Here is a 24,394-nt window from a genome sequence, read left to right on the forward strand (position 1 = left end):
CATATGGAACAGAAGGTCTCCGTATTCATAAAGACCTGGAAGGAAAAGAAAAACAGTGACTCTGATGGCTTCTCCAGGGTTTGCCACCAGGGATGTGGTGGCAAGTGTTGTGTTCTCAGGAAGGTCCTGATCTAAAGCCTGATGACATCAATGGAAAAAATCCCTCTGGTACTAAAAGGTTCTGGATAAGAGCCACCCTCTTTCCTGTTCATATATTGAAAAAAAATTCTCATCACCAGCCAGACCACTTGGTGTCTCTCTTCTGCTCCTTCTTTATGGTTATCATTTAAAGTTTCAGGACAGACCTGGACAGTATTCAGAGGAACAGTACCTGAAACAAGGAGGAAGCAGAAGCAGCAGTAGATGCTGAGGAAACCTGATGTGCTCTTTAGCCAGTTGGATTCTCAGTCATTATTCCTTTCTTTTCTTCTGTGACAATGGAGAGTTCCCAGACAAAAAATGACTTGAAGAAGTAGTGCTGTTAGATGGTCCATGCATGGGCCTGGGAATCGGGAAGCTGGAGATTTGTGGCTTTGGGGAAGCCACAAAACCCTCCTTGCTCAACTTCCCTATTGTGGGAAAGGAAAAGTTTGCTGTTCACTTTCCTCAGAAGGCTGTGGTGAAGATCAAGGACAGTTTTGGAAAACACCCTGGCAGTCTTCAATTCAAGCAAAAAAAGCCTCTGGCAAAATAAACCACAATCAACAAATAAGATTTCTTCCAACCAAAAACTTCCCAAAAAAGAGTGTGTATATTTATACCAAGAACCAAGGCATATATTTACACTGAGTGACTGGCACTTTCTGTGTAAACCATTTAGGACAACAAGCATATTTTGCCTGTGTCAGTGCCCAGCACAGTTGTAGAAAACTGTGCTGTCCTTGGTCATGGCTCGCTGCCACCAGCCCCCACCACTCTTCAGGTCTCTACCCCTGTAAAACAACAGGGAGGGGCTGAACCAGTAAAGAACTTTGGTTGGAATACCAAGCTGTTACTGCCTTTGCTAAACAGTGGCACCTCCTAAGTGAAATTACCCTCACTAACTCTGCAGACTACACCAAGGTGGGCAGGAGTGTCAATCTGCTGGAGGCAAGGAAGGCTCTGCAGAGACAGGCAGTTGCATGATGTTCTATAAGGCCAAATGCCAGCTCCCCAAGGACAAAGAGGCTGGTGAGGGGTCTTGAACACAAGCCCTGTGAGGAGTGGCTGAGGGAGCTGGGGTTGCTTAGTCTGGAGGAGGCTGAGGCTCATTGCTCTCTACAACTCCCTGAAAGGAGGCTGCAGTGAGGTGGGAGTCAACCTCTTCTCGTAGACAACAAGTGATAGGACAAGAGGAAACGGCCACAAGTTGCACCAGAGAAGGTTTGGATTGGATACTATGAAAAATTTTGTCACTGAAAGGGTCATTGGGCCCTAGAACAGGCTGCCCAGGAAGGTGCTGGAGTCACCATCCCTAGAGATGCTTAAAAGACGCCTGGATTAGGTACAGCCTAACAGTACAGGGAAATGTTAGGTTATGGCTGGACTGGATGATCTTAAGGTCTTCTCCAACCAGGTAATTCTATGACGCTTTGATAAAGTCTCAGTGCCACCCTGCCTGACACACCCCCACGGGAGGCAACCTCAGGCCCCGGCAGCCTGCGGCCCTCACTCGCGGCTCCCCGTGACAGCGACCTCAGGGGCTGTCCCTCGCCACTCCCCTCCTTCAGCCGCAGCGAGGGGCCCCTGCTGGGCTGGGGGCTGCTCCCGCCCCGCAGGACTACAATTCCCAGCAGGCCGTAGGAAGGCACACGGGAGAGTGGCGGGGCGCATGCGTACTGCGCCGCTCCAGCATGGCTACGGTGCTGTCCCGGGCGCTGAAGCTGCCGGGTAAGGGGTCCGCACCCGCGGGAGCGAGGGGGATTTCGGGCCGCCTGGAACCGAGCCTGGCCAGGCCGAGGCGGGGTAGCCATGCTCGGGTCTGCTTTCAGGGGCGGGGAGGCGCGGTTGACACTGGCCGGGGCAGGGGGTGCGTTGCCATGGTGATGTGGTGATGTGGGGCGAGGCCCAGCGTTGGGGTGAGGGGACACGGGCCTGGCCGCCATGGGGACTGAGACGATAGGGGGGTGCCGGCGGCCTCTGCCCGAGTCCTTTTGGTGGACGGAAGGAACGGGACAGAGCCTCGGGGCTCCGGGAGGGTTGTTGTTTGGCGGTGGGTTGCCTGGCCTGGGTCCGGATTGGAGCAGGAGGATGCGCCGAGTACCGCAGGCCGCACAGAAGTGGGCGCAGGGCTCAGGACAGCCGCCACCACCGCCAGAAAGCGTTAGCCCCATTCTGATCCATTCCTGCCGGCTTTTACCCCCCAAAGCCAGGCCAGGAGTTCGGTAAGTGCCACTGCCGTTACCCAGGTAAATGTTTCAAATCTATCTACCGCCACTCTTTGAGCCAGAGATCTTCAGCGAGATGAAAGGGTATTCAAGCATAAGGGACTATTGTGTTGGGGAACAGGATCTTTCAAAGATAAGGCATTGAGCAGCTGTCCAACAACCAAACCATTCTCTTCAGCCAGGAGATTAGAAAGGACTGAAAATACATTGTGAAATCAGACCTTGAGAGCAGACTGGAAGCTGTGCCAATGCACCTGGCTGCATTAACCCAATTGGAAAGTGCCTCGTTGCCTTCTTAACATATTCTGCATTCAGGACAGACAGGGGACAGAGACATGGCCCAGGTGTGTGCTGCTGGGCTGTGGTCCTGCAGTGCCCCAGTCTGTGAAGCTGCACTGAGTGGGCACGTCATGTCCTTCCCTCCTCCACTGATCCATTAAGATCATAGTAATGTCTCCAGGGCCCTTCCCACCAGCTCTTAGTAACCTGTATCAGGAGTCATTAGTTTTTAGTTTGTGTAGTGCCTGTTAGATCTCATTCAAAGAACTTCCATTTGCAAATCAGTTTCTTCCTGCTCATATATATGTACCTATATGTATGTATATATATATATTTGCCTGAATAGGAAGGAATACATTTTACATCAAGTTTATTTAGGAGAAGTGTGAACTGGTGAGTATAAGTGTGTGTGTGTTGCCACTGAGGAACTGTACAATAACAAGTACAGATCTCTTCTGGGACCTCTGGACTTAGCATTGATTAGGAGGCATCGATTTTGAAAAGTGCACAAGCCTTGCAACTACAGTTAAGAAAACAGTTTTTACATCAGTCCTTAGGTTAAATTGCTTGTATCATACGTTGTTTATGCAGTTAACTCTTGAAAAATGCAGCAATGAGAAAGGAGAAAGCCTGTTGTTACAGCTGTTTTTTTCCTGCTGCATCTCATACAATTAATTACATCAATACATGGCAACTTGTCTCCCCATGGGCTTAGGGATATGTCTGCAGTACCCAGTGACTGTTGCCTGCCAACTGCCAGCTGGGAAAAAAGGAAAAAAAAAAAAAAAAAAGAAAAGGAAAAAACCCAGACCATGAAGTGAGTACAAAGGATACTGGAACCAGTATGTCATCACTGTAATAATGCACAGAAAATTGTACTCATCTGAAGTCTGAAATCTGCTCTTTTCACTCCAAAGTAAGTGCAAAGAAAAGCCAAAAAAAAAAGTCAAAAACAGAAAAAAAAAAAAGATTACAAGGCATATCTTTCAAGCCATCAGCACCAGAAATTAACGTTTCATTATGAGTGGGACCTGATTCCAACACAGATCACCTCACAGATGCCTCCTTTCCAAATCATGATCACATGATGCATCCTTTCTTCTCTGAGAGGTCGCATTCTTCTACTGCAACAGTTGCAAGAGCTGCCTCCGCAAAAAGTACTTCTAGGCAAATGCACAAGGGATTTTCAAATTCATATACTGCAGTGTACACTCCAGCTGTCCTTTGTGGGACATTTTTCTTCCTCTTCAGTATTTGCTTTTTCTTCCAGTGGCTGTAAAAAAAGATCCAGGGTGACCCAACTGGTAACTTAGCCACAGACCATGAGCAGCAGTTCCACAGGTTGACTGTAACCACAGGCCACTGACTGGAAACCTCTCTTTTCTCACTGGTGCCATGGAAAAAGAAAAAGAGGAATAGAATTTAGAGCAGGTCAAAACAGAAGTGTTTTGTTTACCTGCAGGAAAGAACACAGAGTAGCAGGGAAACTGACTCTGCTGATATGAACTCAATCCCTGTAAAGTGGGTGCAAAGTTTATGTACACTTAGAGATTGTATGCAAAAGATAGATAACAAAGCATGAGTTAAACGAATAAGTTACATAAACAGAACCATAGAACTGCTCAAGGCAGGTCTGGAGACTGTTTGCTTTAGCACAGGGACAAATTTATCATGAAGGTTACACTGTGATTATTGTTTCAGGGGAGATAAGGTGAGAGTTTCACCAAAAGGCCAACTTGGGTCTAGCCATGATGGAAAGCTGAAAACTGTGTTAGGAGTTCACTCTCAGTTAAGAGCCATGTTCCTTCTGCTCTGTCTCTAGCCAGGTGAATCATGAATTATGTATTCTGTGCACCACAGAACAGCCTCAGAAGGCTGGGCTGAACATGTCCTCACTAGCCCTCCAGATGCATTCCCAAAACATTCACAGATCTATTGTTAGGACTCTATACAAACAGTGGGAGATGAGGACTTGAGTGCTGTAAGGTTAAATTTTACGCCTGACCTTATTGAGTGGCTGTGCCTGGTGAGAGTGCTAGCTAACTTTTTAAGGAAAGATAGGGAGAAGGAAAGCCAGTTTCTGGTTCCAGATCAGACTTGGGTGTGCAATAAGACTGAGCAAGTCTCTGCTTTACATCTCTCCTGTAACACAATAAATCCTTTCTTATGTAGATCACCAAAAGCTCAAAGTCATTACTGTGTAGTAGCAGTTTCCTAGCCTCTGATCAGTGGTTCTCAGCAGGAAAGGTGTTCCTGTTACACGTCTGTGGTTAACACCACAGTCAGCATTGCCAACATCTCCATTCTGGCCAGTTCAAAGGGTGAGTGAACCCTAGAGATCCAGAACAAAGCTCATTCCTATCAATGCAAAGATGAACAGCAAGTTTCAGTCCTCTGGCTTGCCTGTCTCTTAATTAAAACAGTTAAACAGATCACAGTACGTCTGAAGCGGAAGAGTGTTGTTGAGTTGTTTTGCTCAAAGCACACTGGTTTCTAAAACCAGGAGCAGTCTGCTCACTATAACTGCCTGACTTTGACTTCCCAAGCTAAATACCATTTACTTTGGGGCCAGCAGCATTTGCTCTTCCTACCACTCTGACCTGACTTGAACTGACACATCTGGAGCTGTAGCGAGAAGCTGCCAGTGAGTCTTCTGCAGAATTTTTTGGTTTTGCTGAGTACTCTTTCAGCAACTTGTCAGCACAACCTGCTGCATAGGCCTCTGGGAAATTCACTCTGTGCTGTCACTGCAGTCTCTAAGCAGATTGCTGTGTGCCACTGAGGTCAGTGGCCTTCTGTGCTGCTCACAGGATGGAGTCAACATTATCAAGACTTTCTGAAAAGCCCACACTTTGCACACATGTTTAGGACAGATTGATGAGAAACTCAACATGAGATGGCACTGTGCTCTTGCAGCCCAGAAGGCCAATGGTGTCCTGGACTGCATCAAAAAGACTGTGACCAGCAGGCCAAGGGAGGTTAGTCTTCCCCTCTGCTCCGTTCCAGTGAGACCCTACCTGGGGTACTGCATCCATTTCTGGTGCCTCCAACTCAAGAAGGATATTGGACTGTTGGAGCAGGTCAAGAGAAGGTCATGAAGATGATCAGAGGGCTAGAGCACCTCCCATATGGGGGCAAGCTGTGAGAGTTGGGGTTGTTCCACCTGAGGAAGAGAAGGCTCTGGGGAGATCTTATAGCAGCCTTCCAGTACCTGAAAGGGGGCTACGAGAGTGCTGAGGAGGGACCTTTTTACAAGGGCTTGTAGTGGTAGGATGAGGGGGAATGGATTGCAGCTGGAAAAGGGTAGATTTAGACTGGAGATTAGAAAGAAGTTCTTGACAGTGAGTGTAGTGAGACACTGGAGCAGGTTGCCCAGGGAGGTTGTAGATGGCTCCTTCCTAGAGGTGTTCCAGGGCCAGGTTGGACAGGGCTTTGATTGACTTGGTCTAATGGAAGGTGTCCCTGCCCATTGCAAGGGAGTTGGACTTAGATCCGTCCCTTCCAGCCCAAACCGTTCAATGGTTTTATGATCTATGTGAAGCAATGCAGTGTCTCACAGGGATACACTGGACTATCCATGGGAATGTAGTATCTTTTAGCTGGGTCCTCTGCCTCCACAAGGAAAAGCTTTTTGGAGTGTTTATGTGCACTGGATTTTTCATTTTCACTTGAGTCTTTTGTAGAAGCCCCTAACTCAAAATGGAAGGGTCTGATGCATCATTGGACATCTTTTTATTTTCCCCTCTGTTCAGTGTGGGTGAGTTGTCCTGCCTGCTCCACTTAATGTGGGATATGTGGGATTGACTGAATACCATTTATATGTGGTACAGAAAGCAGAAGTGAAAATTGTTTTGTGGCGTGAGAAATGAGAAAGAAATGAGATGTGTGTGGTGCAAAATAGATTCTAGAGGATGCAAAATAGGTGTGTTGCACTAGCTGGGTACTACAGTACATCTGTAACTGACTCTTGCTTTCACAGGAAAACCAGAAGTAAGATGTATTATGCCAGAAAAATAATCATGGAAGCCCTTAAATTTCTGCTCTGTAAAGCCTCCCCATTATCTTGGAGTCTGAAATTGGTTACAGCTTGCTTATTTTTGCTTATTATTTATGCCTTGCATGTATCACTTCAGGCATCTTTGGGCACAAGTTGGCTCCTGTCTTGGGTCAGCTTTAGGCAAAGGGAAATGAAGCATATCTGGAATAGCAAAGTCCTACCTTGGAACAGGAGAGAGAGAGAAACAGACTGAGCCTCAGCAATCATCAGAGCAGTGGCCATGGCTCCATGCCCAGCCTAGTGGCACAGGGCAGCTCCCTGAGACGTGATCTTCCACTCGTAGCTCAGGGCAGGCAGTCTGTGTGATCTTGCCTTCACCCATAAACAGATGGCCCTGGCCTTATGCCAGTGTGTGCAACCAGGCTCTGCACTTGCCCTCGTCACACTCTCTGCGGCTGTCTTGGGCTTGGGGGAGAAGTTGTCTGTGTGCCAGGCATCTGTGAGGAGGACACCTAAAGCTAAGCTACTTTATTGTACCACCACCTGGAGGCACCAGTATGAAGTTATCTGTCTTGGTAAGGCCAAGCACAAGCTGTTGCCTCTGGTGGAAGGAGAAGCAGAGCAGGGGCACTGTGGTTTCCTACCGCAGGGGCTGGAGCTCTCCCTCTTTCATTGCTGAACCATGCAGAAGGGTGGTGTCTTAGAGGAGCAGCTCTGATCCCTTCAGACACCAGCATGTTACTGGCCCAAAAGGGCAAAATCACTTGGCCTTCATCTTCAGTTGATAATCATTTTCACCAGCATGGCAGAGGAACTGTGTAGTGCACTATCCCTCCTATTCCTCAGGAAGCAGGACAGCTGATGTGCCATGATAGAAGGCAGCAGTGCTGCTTGGACCTGGCAGGAGAAGGAGGGAAAAAAATGAGTTTCAGAAGTAGGTTTCCTCAGAGAACACAAAGTACAAGTGAAGAGGGGCTGTGCTGGCATGAAAGGGTTCAGTCTGATGTTAAGAGAGTGGTTTAGGTACTCCGAGCATTAAGCGTGATTTCACATCAGTGTACCTCACTACCAAAGCGGAATTGATACTACCAATTCTAATTAATAATTCTAATTAGAACTAATAATTCTCATTCCACGAATTCCGTGTGTATATACACACATACCTACGTGTGTGTATAGATATTATATACATACCCCTTTATCTTGGGGGAATGAAAATGTTGGCATCTTTTCTCCTGCAGCTGCTACTCCGAAACACAGACAGACTCTTCTTCACTTACTTCACTTGCCTCCATGCAAAATGCAGACTGTGCTGTCATCCCTTCTGTAGGGAGGGCTCCACTGCAGCACTCCATTGAGATCCTGCAAAAAGTAGCCTTTTCTCCATTGAGATCCTGCAAAAGTGAGGACCTCATGGTGCATTGTCTCTCTCCATCTCTTCCCTCAGGAAAGAAGAGCCCAGACCTTGGGGAATACGATCCCCTCACTCAGGCTGATAGTGATGAAAGTGAGGATGACCTGGTACTCAACATCCAGAAGAATGGAGGTGTCAAGAATGGGAAGAGTCCCCCTGAGGAGGTGCAGGACCCTGACTCTGATGCAGAGGTTGGGATGACAAAGCAGCACACATCAGAGAGCGCGCCCGAGGGTTATCCTGCAGAGACGACCGGGAGCTTGGAGCAGAAGGCTGCTCCCTCCCTCATGCCATACCTGCGCACTGCGATTTTTTTGCTCACTGTGGTGATCTCCATGATTCTTGTCTTGGTGTGCGCCTTTCTGATTCCCTGTCCCCCTAGAGACTTGCATAACACCTGGAACCGCAACCTAGGGCAGGGAGCAGGTGAGAAAGCCCCAGGAACAGCATCTGGCATAGGGGAGGTGGCAGCTCCCAGGCTGGGCATCGGCGGGAGAGACCTATCTGGGAGAGCCAGGTCGGAGCAGAGGCCCTTCCTCACCACTGCAGATGCTCCGAGGTAATAGACAGGCGGCTGTCCCCTGCTCACTCTTCAAGCTGAGGCCTGTGAGATCTGGCATAAGGAGATAATAATAATAATGCCACGAAATCTTGTTTCTGTCAACATCAAAAACCATTTTGACTCTTCTCCCATCCTGCCTTTTTGTCTGGGTGATATGCTCTGTTCCCTCTGGAGATGGCCCAGCTCACTTTAAAATATAGCAGCTCCCTCTCAGCATCCTGAGTTTTACCAGCACCTCCATGCTGAAGTGTCTGAGCGTGTTTGGGAGGAGGGGCATAGAAGTCTTTGTGTCTCCTAACTGGCACTACTAACCTTATTTCTTCTGTCTTCTTGTCCCACTTGAATCCATAAAGCAAAATTTGTCATCCTATACAGGCCACTGGTAACATTTCTGAAGTATCTCCCATTCTGACTTTTGCAATAAAATAACAGTGGTTTGTGAAATAATTTCTGCCAGGTCTAGATATGTCTCTCCCTCCTTGCTTTCTGTTTCTGGCTTCCAAATCTAAACCTTTCATAAGATGTGGCTCCCATATCACCTTAGAAAGTAAAATAGGAAGCAGAAATCTTTTTCTCTTAGCTCTTCCATTTTCCCCTTCCCTTTCTGTGGCCCAGATGCTGCATTCCTGCCTTTCCGTGCAATGAAATACCTAGCTGTGGTGTGAGCTGCCTGGCATTGGTATTTCCCTAGCAAACTCCGAGGCTTGGCCATCCATGTTTCTAGGCCAGCCCTTCTCTCCAGTATGGAAAATGGGCTGGGTGGCCTTTTTGGCATCATTGCAGTGATTCTCTGGGACTGTTGCAGGTGGTGTGCTATCCCCACTGGAGCTGTCTGATGTGAACGGCGATGGAATCCCTGACATTCTCATTGTCTTCACTGCCTTGATGAATGCTAGTGTCAAGGGTAAGCACCACAGCTCCTTTCCATTCCTCTTTCTATACATGTCTGTATGGACCTGTGTCTTAAGCGTGGGAAGCTGCTGTACTTTGCTTGTGCTTTGTCATGCTTGCTTGTAATTTCTATCAAAAGCCTCTGCTTCCACACCTGTTGAGTGAATATCTTCTGTTTTCCCCTATCCCATCTTGGGGGAACTCCATCTCTTTCTGCTCTATTTGTGCACACTTGGGAACAGAGATAAAGTGGTCAGAAAGCACTGCTCTACAAAGAGCAGTTGAAAATAAAGTGGGACTTTAACTACATTTGTTATCTCTTAACAAAAGAGCTCCATCTAACTACCTGCATTTTACAGACACACAGGTGGAAGCACAGAGAAGGGAAGCAGCTTGGCAAAATTCACAAATGAGATTCACTGTTAGAGTCTTGACTCCTTCCTGATCTGTGATCTGCTGTTCTGGTCTTTACCAGGGGTAGTTTGCAACAGGGACAGTGATGGCAGAGATGCCTGTTGGAGTACTCTAGTTCTCCTGAACTAGCCAGTTGCTTGCCAACAAGGAGCATTATGGATTTTATTAGAGCTGCTGTTGGTTGGTGTTGTAGAAAACACTCTCACCTTGCTGCATTTTTCTCCAGGTCACTCCATGTACTTGAAAGGCTCCAAATCATTGTTAATTCACAGGTCAAAGACTGGGTGATGATGGGGAAGCTGCTGTTTAGCAGATAGCTTCCTTTTTTCTGCTCCTGGCTCTTCTTGCTTTATTAACCCTCACACCATCAGGTAACATAGCAGCAGTCTGCTGATAGTGGCCACTGTTATACAGGGGCTGCCAAGTCCAGTGACATCCTCTTGCACTGGGCTTCTGAAATCCTGCAGGGTTCCTAGCTGCCTCCTGTACTGCATCTGCCCAGCCTGGCAACACCTGAGATTATGTGTATCTGTTCAATCTCAGAGAGATATTCAGGGAGCAGGCGTGCACTGCACAGACTGAAGAGAACTTCTGTGGGACCAAAATGCCCTGGCTCTTGAAAGAGTGGGGTAATAAAAGTACAGTTAGAGGATTGGGAAAATGCTGCTTCTCTATGGCCCTAGCAAGGACCTCAGTATTTCACACCAAGTCCTGTAGAAACAAACTTTTGAGCGGAGTGCACACTGTAGAGTAAGTTACAAAAGAAAGTGAGAGCAGGAGATTCTGGTGACGTAAAGGCTGCCTTCAGTTTGTAGAGGTTGTCCTTGCATTGTGTGTTTTGCCTTTGCATTGTGTTTACTTTTCATCACAGACATATGTGCAGTTCTCAGAGTGCTCTGAGTGGAAATAATTATACCTAGCTGCATCCTGGGCTATAGCAATGCTGCAAGACAAAAAGCAGATCCTGAATCAGGTTTAAACACATCATAATCCTAAGCCCAAATATCTGGACATCAGCCCACCTGTAGCTTGTGTTCAGAGCATTCACAGTGTCAAGCAGAGATAAGCTTGGGGTAGCTACCTGATGGCATCAGCTATGACATTTTTAGCTCTTTCTCCATCTTATACATTCATCAGCTGTGAGCTGCTTTCAAGAGTTACTTGTTATTGGTCCCTGCCAACCTAAATGAAGGGGTTGAGACAATGCCTTAGCATAAGTCAGATGATTTTCAGCTTGAGAAGAGGGGAAGTTTGACTTGGAGAGTAGCTCAGTCTTGCTTTCAGCCAGTGGCCCAGTTATTCCCTTTGTGTAGTCAGGTCATGTGTTGTTTGCCTGGTAAGACAGGACTCAGCTGGGACTGTTGTTATTTTGAAATGTATGTGAGCTCATCTTAAATTGTGGTACCAGCATGCCAAGTGGACATCACAGTAACCACAACTATGTTGGAGGGCAGGCTGAGCTAAAAGTTGCTCCCATTTGGAATCAGAGCCAACAGCCCCCCCCCACCCCCCAATTATTTTGTGCTAATTGGTGAATTAGGAAATGATCCATGAGTTACATCAGTTAGTTACATTCAGTCTGGTTTTCACAGTAATAAAACTGTGTTGGAAAAATAAGGAAAAAGTTCTCAGCTTACAAATGGCCTGCTGATGCTCCAGAATTATATCAACAGGACATGCACATGAGGTGGCATCTGCCTTGGGAGTCACTTAAAATTCCCCCTTGATGCTAGCTGTTGTTTTGTGGGAGAGGGGTTTGACAGCAGCACATTTCACACCAGGAAGCCAGCACAACTGAGCAGATTGTCTCCAGGGTCTTGGTTCCTCTGTGCCTACCTGACACGTTTCTTGCTGTGAGCACAGGTCCAACTTCCATGATTATCTGTGGTGTTTGGCTGATAACCCAACATGTCAAGAGATCACTGCTAGGCTCTTCACACAAAAAGACTCAGTTATTGGGTGGATTTTTCACCTTTGCTTTCAGGCAGTATGGCTGTGACTGGCTTAAGCTACCCAACTCTAGAAGCTAAGGCTGTAACTCAAGCTCTAAGGCCAAAGGCAGCATGGACATAGCTTTTGGTGACAAAGGATTTCGCTCTCTCATTCCTGCTTTTTCCAGGTGTCTCCAGACCCTCTGTAACTGTGATGGCCCTATCCGGTATGAATGGCAGCACCTTGTGGTCCATCCAGCTTCCGGAGGAGACTCGGAGTGTGCAGTGCAAAGGGCTGTCACTGGGGGCACCTGCAGAGCCTGTCTGCCTTGTTACAGGGACATCAAAATTCCTCAGCCTTCTCAGTGCCTCCACAGGTAAAGTCAAGCAGCATTAGAAATATGCTTCTGCTTTTTTGTTTTGTTTAATAGACTAATAAGCATGAATGATTCCACTTCATGGTGGCTGCAATCTAGTGAGACACAGGAAGGAGTCAAAGCACAATGAGTTTCTTGTGCTTTGACAAGGATAAGACAATCCAAACCATAGCTGCTCTGTGGCAGCATCTCCATCCTGCCACCTCAGAACATTTCAAAGTGTTAATCTTCATCCCCATGGCATAAAGGATATGTAAGATATTTTCTTACCAATGCTGAGCTGTTAGTACAACTCAGCACCTACTTAACAGCACTGAAAAGGTGATCAGTGTTCTTGGAGAAGTTGTATAAGGACATGTGCTACATCCAGAAAACCTTCCAGAGAAATTAGGTCCATGGAAGAATTCACTAGAGATGAATGAATATTGTGGTTTTAGTCACTTGGTCATGTACATCTCCATTCTCTGATTGCTGTTTGTTCTACCACATCAATTCACTGGCAGGAATATTAATAGGTAGGCATAGGAATGAATTTGGAATCAGAGCAAGGAAATGGAGACATAAGAAACTTTGGGTTTAAGTGAGAGATGCAGTCAATGAGCAGTGTCATTTACCTTTCATGTGCTTTTAGGGACCAGATTATTTACACAGTGCTTGCAGTCAGGACCAGAGGCTGTCTCCTTTACCAGCAGGAGTAGTAAAGGAGACTACTGTGCAAGTGTTTGAAGGTCTGGCCTTTGGTTTCCTTTGTCTTGCAAAGGAAAACCCTACCCTACTCTACACAGCAGCAGCATCAGAAAGGCATTTTTTGCCTCTGAATGAAAAAGCAGAAGTGTTGGCGAAAGAATGAAGATGAAGTAAAAGCATCGCATTGCATTTCATTTTGCCTTTTTTTGGTTGTTTATATGCCAATTTGCAAATTGGGTTTTGCTGAGTTTCCAGCTGGGTCCATGCTGGACTGCTGAACCATTTGACATCATGTCTGCTAACATGCTTTCCCCTTGAGGTGGATTGAGCATGCAGTGCTGGAGTGACTGTTTACTGATGGGAATTTAACTGAGACACAGATTTGCACTTTGAATATCACAACTGCCCATCTGTTCCTTTTTCTGGCATCTATCTACAGGCTTTACTCCTGGCTGATGAAAACAACTGCTGTCCTGCAAAGCAGCACTTTCTCTTTGGTTCTCCTTCCAAGAGTAAACCTCAAATATTCTCTGCTATTTCAGGAATTGCTTTGGGTTCAGGTCTTTCTAGAGTGATGCTAAGCTGAAAGCATGGGAAGACTTGAGGTGTGACTCAAAAGGCAATCTGAAGAAATGCTAGGGCAAGAACTTTGCCTCCCACTGCAACTCATCTCAGTTTGTAGGCTTATCTCTTCTCAGAGAATGGGGTAAACAACCTCTTTTGCTCCCTCCTTCAAGAAGGTTTTGTGGAACTCTCTGAGGATGCCTTCCAGTTCCCCAAGTTCTACAGGTCTCTTTCTTCCTGTTCTTACAGGCAAGATCATCTGGACGCTGAACTACATCCACCTTTCAAGTGGGATGTTGGCTGCACCAGCTGCAACTCTTCCAGATGTAGATGGAGATGGGATTAGGGATATTGTTGTTCTGGCTCTCAAGGAGACACAGGTACAGTGTATTACTGCTCAGGGTTTGGAAGGACCATCACTACCTAGAGGAAGAACTGGGAGTCTCATGTGGAAAGGCAGCTGCAAGAGCCCCTAATTTTCATTCCCTTAGATTTCCCTGAAATCTTTTTCTTTCAAATGGTCAGAGCAGTGAGATCAGGCAATAATGACACTACCTGCATTTCTTCTCATCTAGCAATGACCAGAAGGGTCACTATTTACCCCTGGATGAGACTAGAGAATTTTGTGTTTCTGTTCAGCCAAGGCTTGCTTTGAAGTGGGTGCTAAGCCATGGGGAGATAGATCTCTGGAGAGAGGAGCATTCAGCTGATGCGAAGGAAAGAAATTCTTATGGTTAATTCAGACACAGATTTCACAGGATCACAGGATGTTAGGGTTGGAAGGGACCTCTGAAGATCATCAGGTCCTCCTTCCCTGCCAGAGCAGGACCATTAGCACAGGTCACACAGGAACACATCCAGATGGTCTTGAATGTCTCCAGAGAAGGAGACTCCACAAGCCTTCTGGGGAGCCTGTTCCAGTGCTCTGTGACCCTCACAGTGAAGAAGTTCCTCCTCAGGTTGAGATGGAACCTCCTATGTTGTAGTTTGTATCCATTACCCCTTGTCCTATCACAGGGTGCAACTGAGCAGAGCCTGTCCCCTCCCTCTTGACACCCAGCCCCCAGGTATTTATAAACATTTATTAAATCCCCTCTCAGTCTTCTCTTCTTCAGAGTAAAAAATATTTCCTCTATGTCTAGAGACATTTCATCTATGCTTGTCCCTCCCCACAATTTTAGCATTAATCTTGTTAGAGGAGTTCAGGTTTTTGAAGTCCTTTCCATCTTTAATGCATTAGCAGTCAAGAGAAAAGCATGAAAGACACCTGGGAAGCCAGACTGAGCAAAGAGAAAGAGACCACTAGCTAGACCTTGCTGTGGGGGTAAAGAGCAATGGAGCCTCATGCTGTGGGGACCAGAGATGATTCTGTGAAGTGCTTTCACAAGTGCATGAAAGGACTGCTAAAAATCTCTACACCTCTCTCTTTGCAGCCTGATGCGTTTTTCATCTTGGTGTCAGGAAAGACTGGGACTGCTTTGGGTGGGCCTGTGAAGTACAAAATCAACGGGGAAGGGAAAGTGATTGGCCCACAAGTCCACATCACCAGCCGAGGAGCCATCTACATCCTGTTTGGGTTTGGTAAGATGCACCTTGCCTCTTCAGCAATTTACCTTACCAAGAAAACATTCATTTCACCTAAAATGGCCCAGAATATCCTTGGGATGTTTCTGCTATGCCTTCTGCTGTAAAAGCTGGGGCTAGAGGGCATGGGAACAAGTCTTAGTGCCATGGGGTGGAATAACAGCCTGCCAGCCTTGAATAGCTTAGAGTTTCCCAAAGACACATCAGGCCAGGGAACTTCCAGCTCTGGGCACTTCTGTGCCTTCTACCACAACTGCAGCGGTCTCAGGGACCCTCAGTGCTAACAAGGGAATTAACTTTTGCAGGCAGGTCTCTTCATCTTTAATCTTCCTGGCAGGTAATGTTCAAGCAATTGCCCTGAGGGATATCTTTACCCAAGCCAGAAACCGGGATCGCTTTCCTGCAGTGCTGGAGCAGGAAGAGCCAGAGTGGGAGAAGCGCAGATCTGTCAACCTGTCAGAGCTCATTGACATTTACAGGTAGGAGATGGACTTGTCATCTTGCTTCTGCTGGGAGAGGAAGGGAAGGGTAGACAACCCATAGGACATCTAGAGATGGTCCCTCCTACTTCAATACACTTCTTCTTTTCATTGTCCAGTTGATAACAGTACTCTGGGGAACCCATTGTTTCCTCCCTGTCCTGTGGTTGTTGTAGCAGAAGTGGAGACTATGATAAAAGGGAGTCTTTGCTTCTCCTGCTCCTTCTTCTCTTCCACCCCCTTGTTCATATCTGAAGAGAGTTATTCCTAGCTAATGGAGTCCCTTTAGGAAGCTCAGCCTGTTTAAAGCATTGCAGGCCTAGATTTCTTGGCTCCTTCTTTACTGCTAAGTCATTGTCAAGGTCAGCCAGGGTAGGAAAAAAGGGAAGGAACAAATGTGAACCCACGAACTTCATGTTTTTATAGTAATGCTAGATGTCCAGAAGACCCCACACCTGACGTTAGCCCACTTAACTGAGGAATGCCCAAAAGAATGCCCAGAGGGTCTTTTTCTGGGGAAAAAGTAGGGTTCTCCAACAATGGTTCAAATCTTAGGTAGGATGAACTGCCATGTGGACAGGCAGCAGGTGCTGAGATGTGCAAATGAAAGCCTTGGAATCTCTTCTCTGCTTTCTATTTGTTCCAGTGGGGGTGTTGACTTCCTGCAGATGATGAAGACACCTGACACAAACTGCAGCAACCTGCTCATCACAACCAAAGAGAGCTTGATCCTGCTGCGGGGAGAGGATCTGGAGCCCCGCTGGACCCTGGAACTGCAGAACATCAGCAGGTTACATATTTGGAACACTTCTCTGTCCTATTTTTTGCTGTGCCATTTCCTGCCTAGAACATGTGCTCATTAGAAAGCAGTTGAGAATTCCCCAAGTCTGGAGAGAAGTCTTAAGAACTGGATGTGTGCAGATGCACAGCTGAGCAAGTGAGGAGGGCAGGGGGAGAAGGCTGGAAACCTGAGCTGTGTGCTTGTGAGTGATCACAGGTAAAGGGCCTGTCTCAGGTACCCATCACAGATGTCAAGGGAATGTTGTGGCATTGGAATTCAGAGGATTGCTGGCATGTGGTTCAGCCCATCTGCTGCCCAGGGCTGCCACTTGCCAGCTCAGTGGAGAGGAGAAATTGCATTGGTGATGTTAAGTATTTAGAGAAGGTGTCTGAGTGTGGCCCACAGATCTTAATGTTCCTTGAAAACTGAAAATGAGCACCCTGATGACAGTCAGCACACCATCTAGACTAAATGTAAACCTTAAAATAATACTGCTTGGCCTCTAATTTCACACATGGCAATTAAGTAATTTGCCAGATCTCCTGGGTTGATAATAACCAGCAATTTCAGCTTACCCAGTATTAAATATTTGCAAAGCACAGTTGGGCACAGTTGAGGGAAATTATGTGGGAAACAAATTGCTTGCTCTGTTGTCTAGAGAAAAGGAAGCACCTCCCAGCTCAGTGTTACCTGGCTGTCAAGAGCATTTATAGGAAGAAGGCATTGGAACTTAATTAAGAAAAAAAAAATTATGTTCAGCTAGGTTTGATATTCAGGTAGTGTTCTTCTTCTTGAGGACAGGTGAGTAACATAACCAGTGGTTTAGGAATGGCTTATGGCTGCTTGATCATGCTATAGGGAAAGGAGATGGACTAAAAGTGTTTTGGGCCCCCAGTCTGGAGATTTCTGGATGGGTCTGGGGTCTAGTTTAAAGGGTAAGCATGTACTATACCTAAGCAAAGCCAGTTCATGGATGCTGTAAAATCAGATATGCAAGAAATTTCTAAATGGACCCACTAATGAATTGGAAAATGCCTAAGGGTTCAAATCAAGAAGGGTTGAAAACTGTTTTACTTGTTCCATTCACAGAAACACAGTGGAGTTGAGGTTGGAAAGCACCTAGGTTGCCTGGTCCAATCTGTCTACCCAAGCAGGCTCAGCTAGAGCAAGTTGCTCAGCAAGTTGGCTGTGTGCTGACAGGTTGTAATTATCTCCAAGCATGGAAACTCCATCCTCCAACCTCTCTGGGTAACTAATATTCCACATTGCAGCACACCAGCCCTATTTTCTCTGGTTTTGTGACCTCCCTAGGGACATGTGCAGGAGGTGCCAGGTAGACATTGGAAAATAATGAAAGCAATTGTATTTCAAGGCCACTGTGTTCAAGTCTTTCACTGCCTGTTTTCTTGGAGTTAGGAGAGATAAAATCTGCTAGACTAGCTATATTGTAGAAAAACGTTTATTTTAAGAGGGTTTGGATGTTTTTAGGACTTAAAGAAGTTCTGCTGAAACAACACAGACTAGGCAACAAATTGAGCTCAGGGGTGTCACCACAGAGTCAACCTAGTTCCTCATCAGATAAAGCTTGCAAAGCCAACTGAGAGCTCCCCTTTTCCTAAGAAACCTGCCCCAATCACACCACTCCAGCCAGACAGACTGAGTCCAGCCCTTTGGGAACAGTCTCCAAGATAAACAACCTAGCCACTGCAGATGTGCTACATTTTCATATAGCTTTTGACAAGATCCCTGGAAAACCATAAAGGAGAATCAGTAGTCATAAAACAAGGGTAAGGTTCAGAGACCATGAAATTGGGTAAGCATTTGAAAATTGTGTTGCAAATGGATGTTTCAGATGAGAGAGGATTAATAGCAGGTTGCTCTGGGGATTACTGTTGGGCAGGAGTAATTACTAACCTTCTGGTTCATTTAAGAAAGCACCCAAGGGATTTTTCACTTGATTGGGAGCATCTAAAATGCTTATGTCTGGTCTGCATTCAGTTTGTGTTCTCTGCTGCTGACTGACCCACAAGGGCTGTGAGAAGAGGCACCTTAGGAGAGGTTTTAAGTTTGTGCCCACAGGACAGAACTACCTATTAGTTTCTTTTGCTGCTGGAGAGCTTTCAAGCTGTAGTCCCACAATACTGCCTTGAAAGCACTGGTTTTGGTTGCCAAAGGTGTCTGTAAAGCAAATGACATTGTTTAATGGAGTAAATATAAATGGTCAAGTCACTGCTGTATTGTGGCATTGCTGTTCAGGCGCCGTTCTGGTATGCACATTTTAAAAGGGAAGCTATGAAAAAGTGGAGAAAGGGGCTGGAAAAAAATGCTTTAGCATGAAAGGTTTCAGTCAGTGGGTTTATATGATTAAAGAGAAGCCTGAGAGGTGAGTTCCTAAGCGTATGTAAGTAATAGGAACTAACAGGCATTTTAATCTTGCCATAGCAAGAACAAGTGCCTTGGAGGAAAAGCCATTCATACTCAAGAAAATGAAAGTGCAAGCGTGTTTCTTTGAGTGAGATTCATCATTAAAAATGACTGTCATGAGAAGGGATGGATTCATTCCATCTTTGTACTTCCACAGCAAGCCTCAAGGCTGGTAGATCTAGTCAAAGGCAGCCTCCTGATAGTTGGTTAATTGAGTGAAATACAGCAATCTGTCATAAACAGAGGAGGGAAGATATCTTCTGATCATCCTGCCTTGCCACAAGATTTTGGGTTCCCTGAATTTTGATGAATTGTTTGTATTTGTTTCAACCTTGTGTCTAGCTGTGGTGAGTTTGTGGAAGACAGAGATGAAACTCAGAAAGCCAGAGGCAAGCAAGATGGTTAGAAAACAGTTACAGTGAGGGTGTTCAAGTAATGATGTTATGTCATCCAGAAGGGAGAGGATGAGAGAGGACTTCATTTAAAGTGCTGAAGGTTATAAAAAGGCTTGTGAAACTGCCAGCAGTAAGAAAACAAAGAATCATGGACTGACATTAGTGGTGAGTGTATTAAGAGCCATTTCTCACAGGTAAGGCAGCAGCATTTTCAGCAGGAGGTCAAATCTGCCAATGCCTTTTGAAGGGGCTGGGTAATTTTTTATGACCTTAGCAAAACTGTTCTGGTTCTCATGCTAAGGGAAGAGTAATACAGAGTCATGTCACAGGGTTATAACCAAAGTCTGCACAGCCCAGCAAGGGGTGCCCCACACACAGACAACTCTGAAGAATGTCTAACGAGCACCATAAGCTGCTTGATCATTTTTCACTTTTCTCATCCACCAACAAATGGTTCCTGACAGGCAACTCCTGCCTTTTTAAGAGGTAGAATAGAGGATGAAAGCAACTGTGCTGCCTCCATCTGAAATTCTTGGGTTTCTGCTGTGGGGCTTGAGTGTTTCTTTTTTCAAATTTGCAGCCAGCCTGTACCAGGTTACTTTGGTGCTGACCAAACTCTGGACTTCATGCTTCAGGCACAGACTGGAGATGGAAACAAAAAGGTAAAAGAAGTGAAAGCAAGGTAGGCAATGACAGCATAGGAGTGAGGGAAGTTGGGTAGAAAGGGACAATCATTCCCTGCTCCTTGCTGTACATATTTCTGTGGCTGACACTCATCGCTGTGTGGCCACAGGCATGAAAGGGAGTAGCACAGCCATTGCAAGAAATCTCTCTGTTCACCCACACCTGGACACCCATTAATGCTAGATCTCTCCTCTGCCTGGAGGTGGTGGTGATAGATGGCAGATCTGGCCTCCCTGTTTGGAACCAGGAGTTCCCATGGCAGAAGCAGCAACTCGATGCACTATCAGTCATGACTTTGGACAAGAAATCTGTTTTTCTCTTCTGGGCAGATGAAGCAGAGCCTGTGTTACAACCTTTGGTAAGCAAGCATCCTTCCTTCACTTTGAGGTGTGGCACTTGAAGCCATGGCTAAGTTGTCAGGAGGTGTTAGGTATTAGGTAATAGGTTGGGCCTGATGATCTCTGAGGTCTTTTCCAACCTGGTTGATTCTGAGATTGCTCTGTGGAGCACATGCAGTGTCTGTCTTTTATTCCTAATGTAACTGAACTCTCAACTTGCCATCTAAGAAGGCTGTCAAGGATTTTTTTTTCCTCTTGCTTTGGTACTCTGACTCTTCTGAGCCTGAGCACAAGAGGTTTTGTGTGCAGATTCTTCACCAGAAAGTTTTATTGAAAGTCCGTGTCCACAAAACCACAACTTTGTGTAAATTTGTTTGTTTGTTTGTTTTTTTCCTGCAACACTGAGATATTTTATCTGCAGATTTGTTCCCAGCTCTAGAGTGCATCTTCTCTGCACAGGCACACAAGTCAGCATGGAGACTCAAACTTCCAGACTCTAGCTTTGCCCATCAAGTTGTCTTTGACAAAGCCAGATCTCAACCTTAGCAAATGGAAGTTGTGGAGCAAATTATGCTTTAGGGGAAAAAAAAAAAAAACAAAAACCAACTTTGCAGGATTTCATCTCTGTAAAACCACTGAGTTTTTCACTCTCTGATCCATGTCAAGACAGTGCAGTGTCAGAGAACTTCTTTAGTTCTCTGCCAAAGCTTGGCTCCTCTTTGCTAGCCAGCTGTAATGTTTTTCTCCCTCTGTCCTTCGTTCCAACAGCAACATGGTCCCAGACCTGAGCACCCACGGCTGCACCACCTCTATCTGCTCCATCCTGTTTTTCCTACAATCCTTTTGGACCTCACCAATGCAACAGACAAAGTCATTGCTTCAGCAGGTGAGTACAAATGGAGGAGAAACTACCTAGGCTAAAAGCAATATGGAGGGAGAGGTAGCTCTGAGAAGCAATGGGGTGCAGAATCATAGAATTGTTTTGGTTGGGAAAGACCTCTAAGGTCCAACCATTGATCTAACACCACCATGGCTGTTAAACCATGTCCTAAAGTGCCATGTCCACAAGTTTCTTGAATACCTCCAGGGATGGTGACTCCACCACCCTAGACAGCCTGTTCCAATTCCTGACCACTCTTCCAGGAAAGAAATTTTTCACTTTTCCAACCTAAACCTTCTCTGGCACAATTTCAGGCCATTTCCTTGTTCTATCTTGTTCTACCTGATACTAGGGAAAAGAGACCAACCCCCACCTCACTCCAACCTCTCTTCAGGTAGTTGTAGAGAGCAGTGAGGTCTCCCCTCAGCCTCCTCTTCTCCAGACTAAAACGATCCTAGTTCTTTCAGCCACTCCTTTAAAGGTAGTACGACCTGAGGTCCACCACATATACACCAGCAGTAGAAAGTAAGATTCATCTTCCTCCTGAAGGAAGGTTTTGTCCAACCCCTACTTTGCAAATAAAAGACCTGCCACATTTCTTGCACACGTTTAAGCAAGGAAAGGTCTGAGTTTGACTTCATGCATGTTTTATAACATGAGCTTTTTGTGGAGCTATTTATGATTTAAGGTGGTGCATGAAGAACCACCATGAAAATTTTGTCACCTCAGATACACTTCTGCCTTTCCTGGCCATCTTCTCCTGCTCTGTGGGATGGCAACTGTGCTACTTCTTCCTATTTCTTTTTGAAAAGAGGAATTGAAAGATGTTTTCAGGAAAAAGTAGGCCTGTATTTAACATCTCTACAAGATTGTACAGTCCCTGTTGCATTTCTTTGCTCTTTCTGAGGCAGCTCCACCAAGAGCCAAGCTGTTTGAGCATAGCAGGATGTGGCATAAAAGATCTGTTCATCTAGCACTGAGTCCAGCAGGCCAGGAAACATAGAAAGGCTGCTACATAGAGATACATCTAATTGGATTTGTATCAAAAACCATCTCTGTCAAGAACAAAGAGAATAGAATTTTTAGAGGGGTTTATTAGAGGCTGTGGATCCTGAGGTCTGTACAGATCATTCTGCAGTGAATGGAATGAACTGGCTTGCCCCTGCTTTACCAATTTCCCCTCCTGTAGAGATAAAACCACAGCTGCTAACGGATGTGGAAGGAAAGCTCCCTGAAAGTGAACTGCAGTATTGAAATCTGTGCATCTCTTATGTCATAGAATTATAGAGTGGCTTAGGTTGGAAAGGACCTTATAGATCATCTACTCCAACCTCCCCACTGTGGGCAGGGACACCTCTCTGCAAGCTTGGTTGCTTAAAGCCTCATCCAGCCTGGTCTTGAACACCCCCAGGGAGGAGGCATCCACAACTTCCTTGGGCAACCTGTTCCAGAGTCCCACCACCCTCATGCTGAAGAACTTCTTCCTAAGATCTAGTCTAAACCTACTCTCCCTCAGCTTAAAACAATTCCCTCTTGTCCTATCACTAGATACCATTATGAAAAGTCCCTCTCCAGCCTTTCTGTAGGATCCCTTCAGGTATTGGAAGGCAGCTATAAGGCCCCCCTGGAGTCTTCTGTAGGCTGAACAACCCCAGCTCCCTCAGCCTATCCTCATAGCAGAGGTGTTTCACCCCTTGGATCATCTTTGTGCCCTCCTCTGGACTCATTCCAACAGCTCTCTGTCCTTCTCATGATGGGGACACTAGAACTGGACACAATATTTGGGGTGGGGGTCTCACAAGAGCAGAATAAAGGGGAAGAATCACCTCTTTTGCCCTGCTGGCCACACTCCACACAAAACCATCACCTGGAACCAAACCCTTTTCATTTCTGATCAAGATTTCAGTTTATTTCCATGGAAAAATTTTAACTTCAAATCATTTTCTCTGATGAACTACAGTAATTGCAATTTTAAGGTCAGACTGAATATACTCTCAGTCCAGTGGATGTTTTGACTGTAAGATTTCCTTTGGAAGAAATGGAATTGCCTACTGCTCACCAATATTTTCTTGGCCTTTTCCGGTGGACCAGTTGGAATTAACGATCTCCAGAAGGATGCTTTTCACATCACAGTGACAACAACTGCAACCTCTGAAAAGCAACCAGGATTTCTCTCAGTCAGCAAGCTGGGCCTGAAGTGGGCCATGATGACTCAAGGTCGAATGGTGTGGCTGAAGGACACTAGCACTCCCAAAATAAGCCGTGGAGAAGTGAGGCGATTTCTTGCCCGGCTGAAATTTGTTGACTTTCCTCAGAAGGTGAGGTTGTGCAGGAATCCCTAATGAAATCCTGACCTTTGAAAACATCTGATCTCTTCCCTACACACATGGTTAGGTGGTCTTTGAGATGCAAAGAAGCTAGTGGGATGCAAAGAAACTTTGCAAGCTGACTGGCTACCCCTTTGGGCATAAGCTGGATAGGTTGTGAGGCCCAAGCTGTACTTTGGCAGTTGGACGAGGAGGGGGATTTTAGAAAGAACCAGGGAAGATAATCAGACTGAGAGAGTCAGAGGCAGAGCAGAGAGATGGGACAGAAATCACTTGTTTTGATGTGGGCAAAATGGGTTCTCCATATAGTGGTGCCCAGATTCAGTTCCTGACCTATGAATATACCACTCTTCTCTACCAGACTGGATGATAGGAAGTTTTGGCTTTAGTTTTTGTTTGCCTTTCTTTTTCCAGCTCTAGCCTGGTGGTTCTTCAGATTCTGATTGGGCCTGTGGCCTGTCTGCAGAATATAGGAAGCTGCTCTCTGAATCTTCAGGAAGACTGCTGTGTAGAGAGAATGGGGGCTAAAAGCATTCGCCCTTTCTTCAGCTCTCTGGGGAATGCTGCTGGAGGCAGGTTTGTGCTTGGCAGACCAGTCCAGTGCCAGAGGAACCTTGTTCAACATCTTCCCCTCCATATGCTGTTCATGCATGCTTCCTTCCAGGTAACACAGAAATGTGTTTAGAATTTATATGCACACACACACATCTATATATATAAAACCAGGTTTTATATATATATATATATCTGTATCAATTTATACTGAATATGTATATTTTTTGTATGTTTAATTTATGAAGGAGATTTAAGACACTCCTTTTTATGTCCAGATAGTGTTCCCAGGCAGTCAAATAAGCTCTAGGCCTAGAGTGGGCCATGGTGACTCAAGGCAAATGGTGTGGCTAAAGGACACCACCTGCTTTAATCTTTATGTTTTTGGAGAGAAGCCTTTGGCTCCTGCAAGGCTAGTCTTGTCTGCAGCCTTTCCTGTGCTCTCAGCCCCCTTCTCCATTCTGTCCC

General features: G+C 45.9%; 1 protein-coding gene across 1 annotated transcript; it reads left to right on the top strand.

Annotated features, from left to right (window-relative positions):
* The first annotated feature begins 1,832 nt into the window (after window positions 1–1,832).
* FAM234B (family with sequence similarity 234 member B) lies at window positions 1,833–23,794 on the top strand. Its single transcript, XM_054386787.1, has 13 exons — window positions 1,833–1,869; window positions 8,090–8,482; window positions 9,424–9,522; window positions 12,043–12,231; window positions 13,732–13,862; window positions 14,916–15,063; window positions 15,404–15,545; window positions 16,192–16,335; window positions 19,726–19,807; window positions 20,032–20,187; window positions 20,936–21,053; window positions 23,139–23,365; window positions 23,789–23,794. Exons 1-13 carry the CDS (start codon window positions 1,833–1,835, stop codon window positions 23,792–23,794), a joined length of 1,872 nt encoding a protein of 623 aa, XP_054242762.1.
* Window positions 23,795–24,394: the final 600 nt, after the last annotated feature.

The sequence above is a fragment of the Indicator indicator genome, chromosome 14 (assembly GCF_027791375.1).
Source record: "Indicator indicator isolate 239-I01 chromosome 14, UM_Iind_1.1, whole genome shotgun sequence".
Lineage (NCBI taxonomy): Eukaryota > Metazoa > Chordata > Aves > Piciformes > Indicatoridae > Indicator > Indicator indicator.

Bases quoted from the DNA above. Each gene is read 5' to 3' on its own strand.
- FAM234B (XM_054386787.1), top strand. From the start codon at position 1,833: ATGGCTACGGTGCTGTCCCGGGCGCTGAAGCTGCCGG. The intron at 8,483-9,423 runs GTGAGAAAGCCC...GGACTGTTGCAG, and splicing joins CAACCTAGGGCAGGGAGCAG to GTGGTGTGCTATCCCCACTG. The intron at 13,863-14,915 runs GTACAGTGTATT...CTCTCTTTGCAG, and splicing joins TGGCTCTCAAGGAGACACAG to CCTGATGCGTTTTTCATCTT.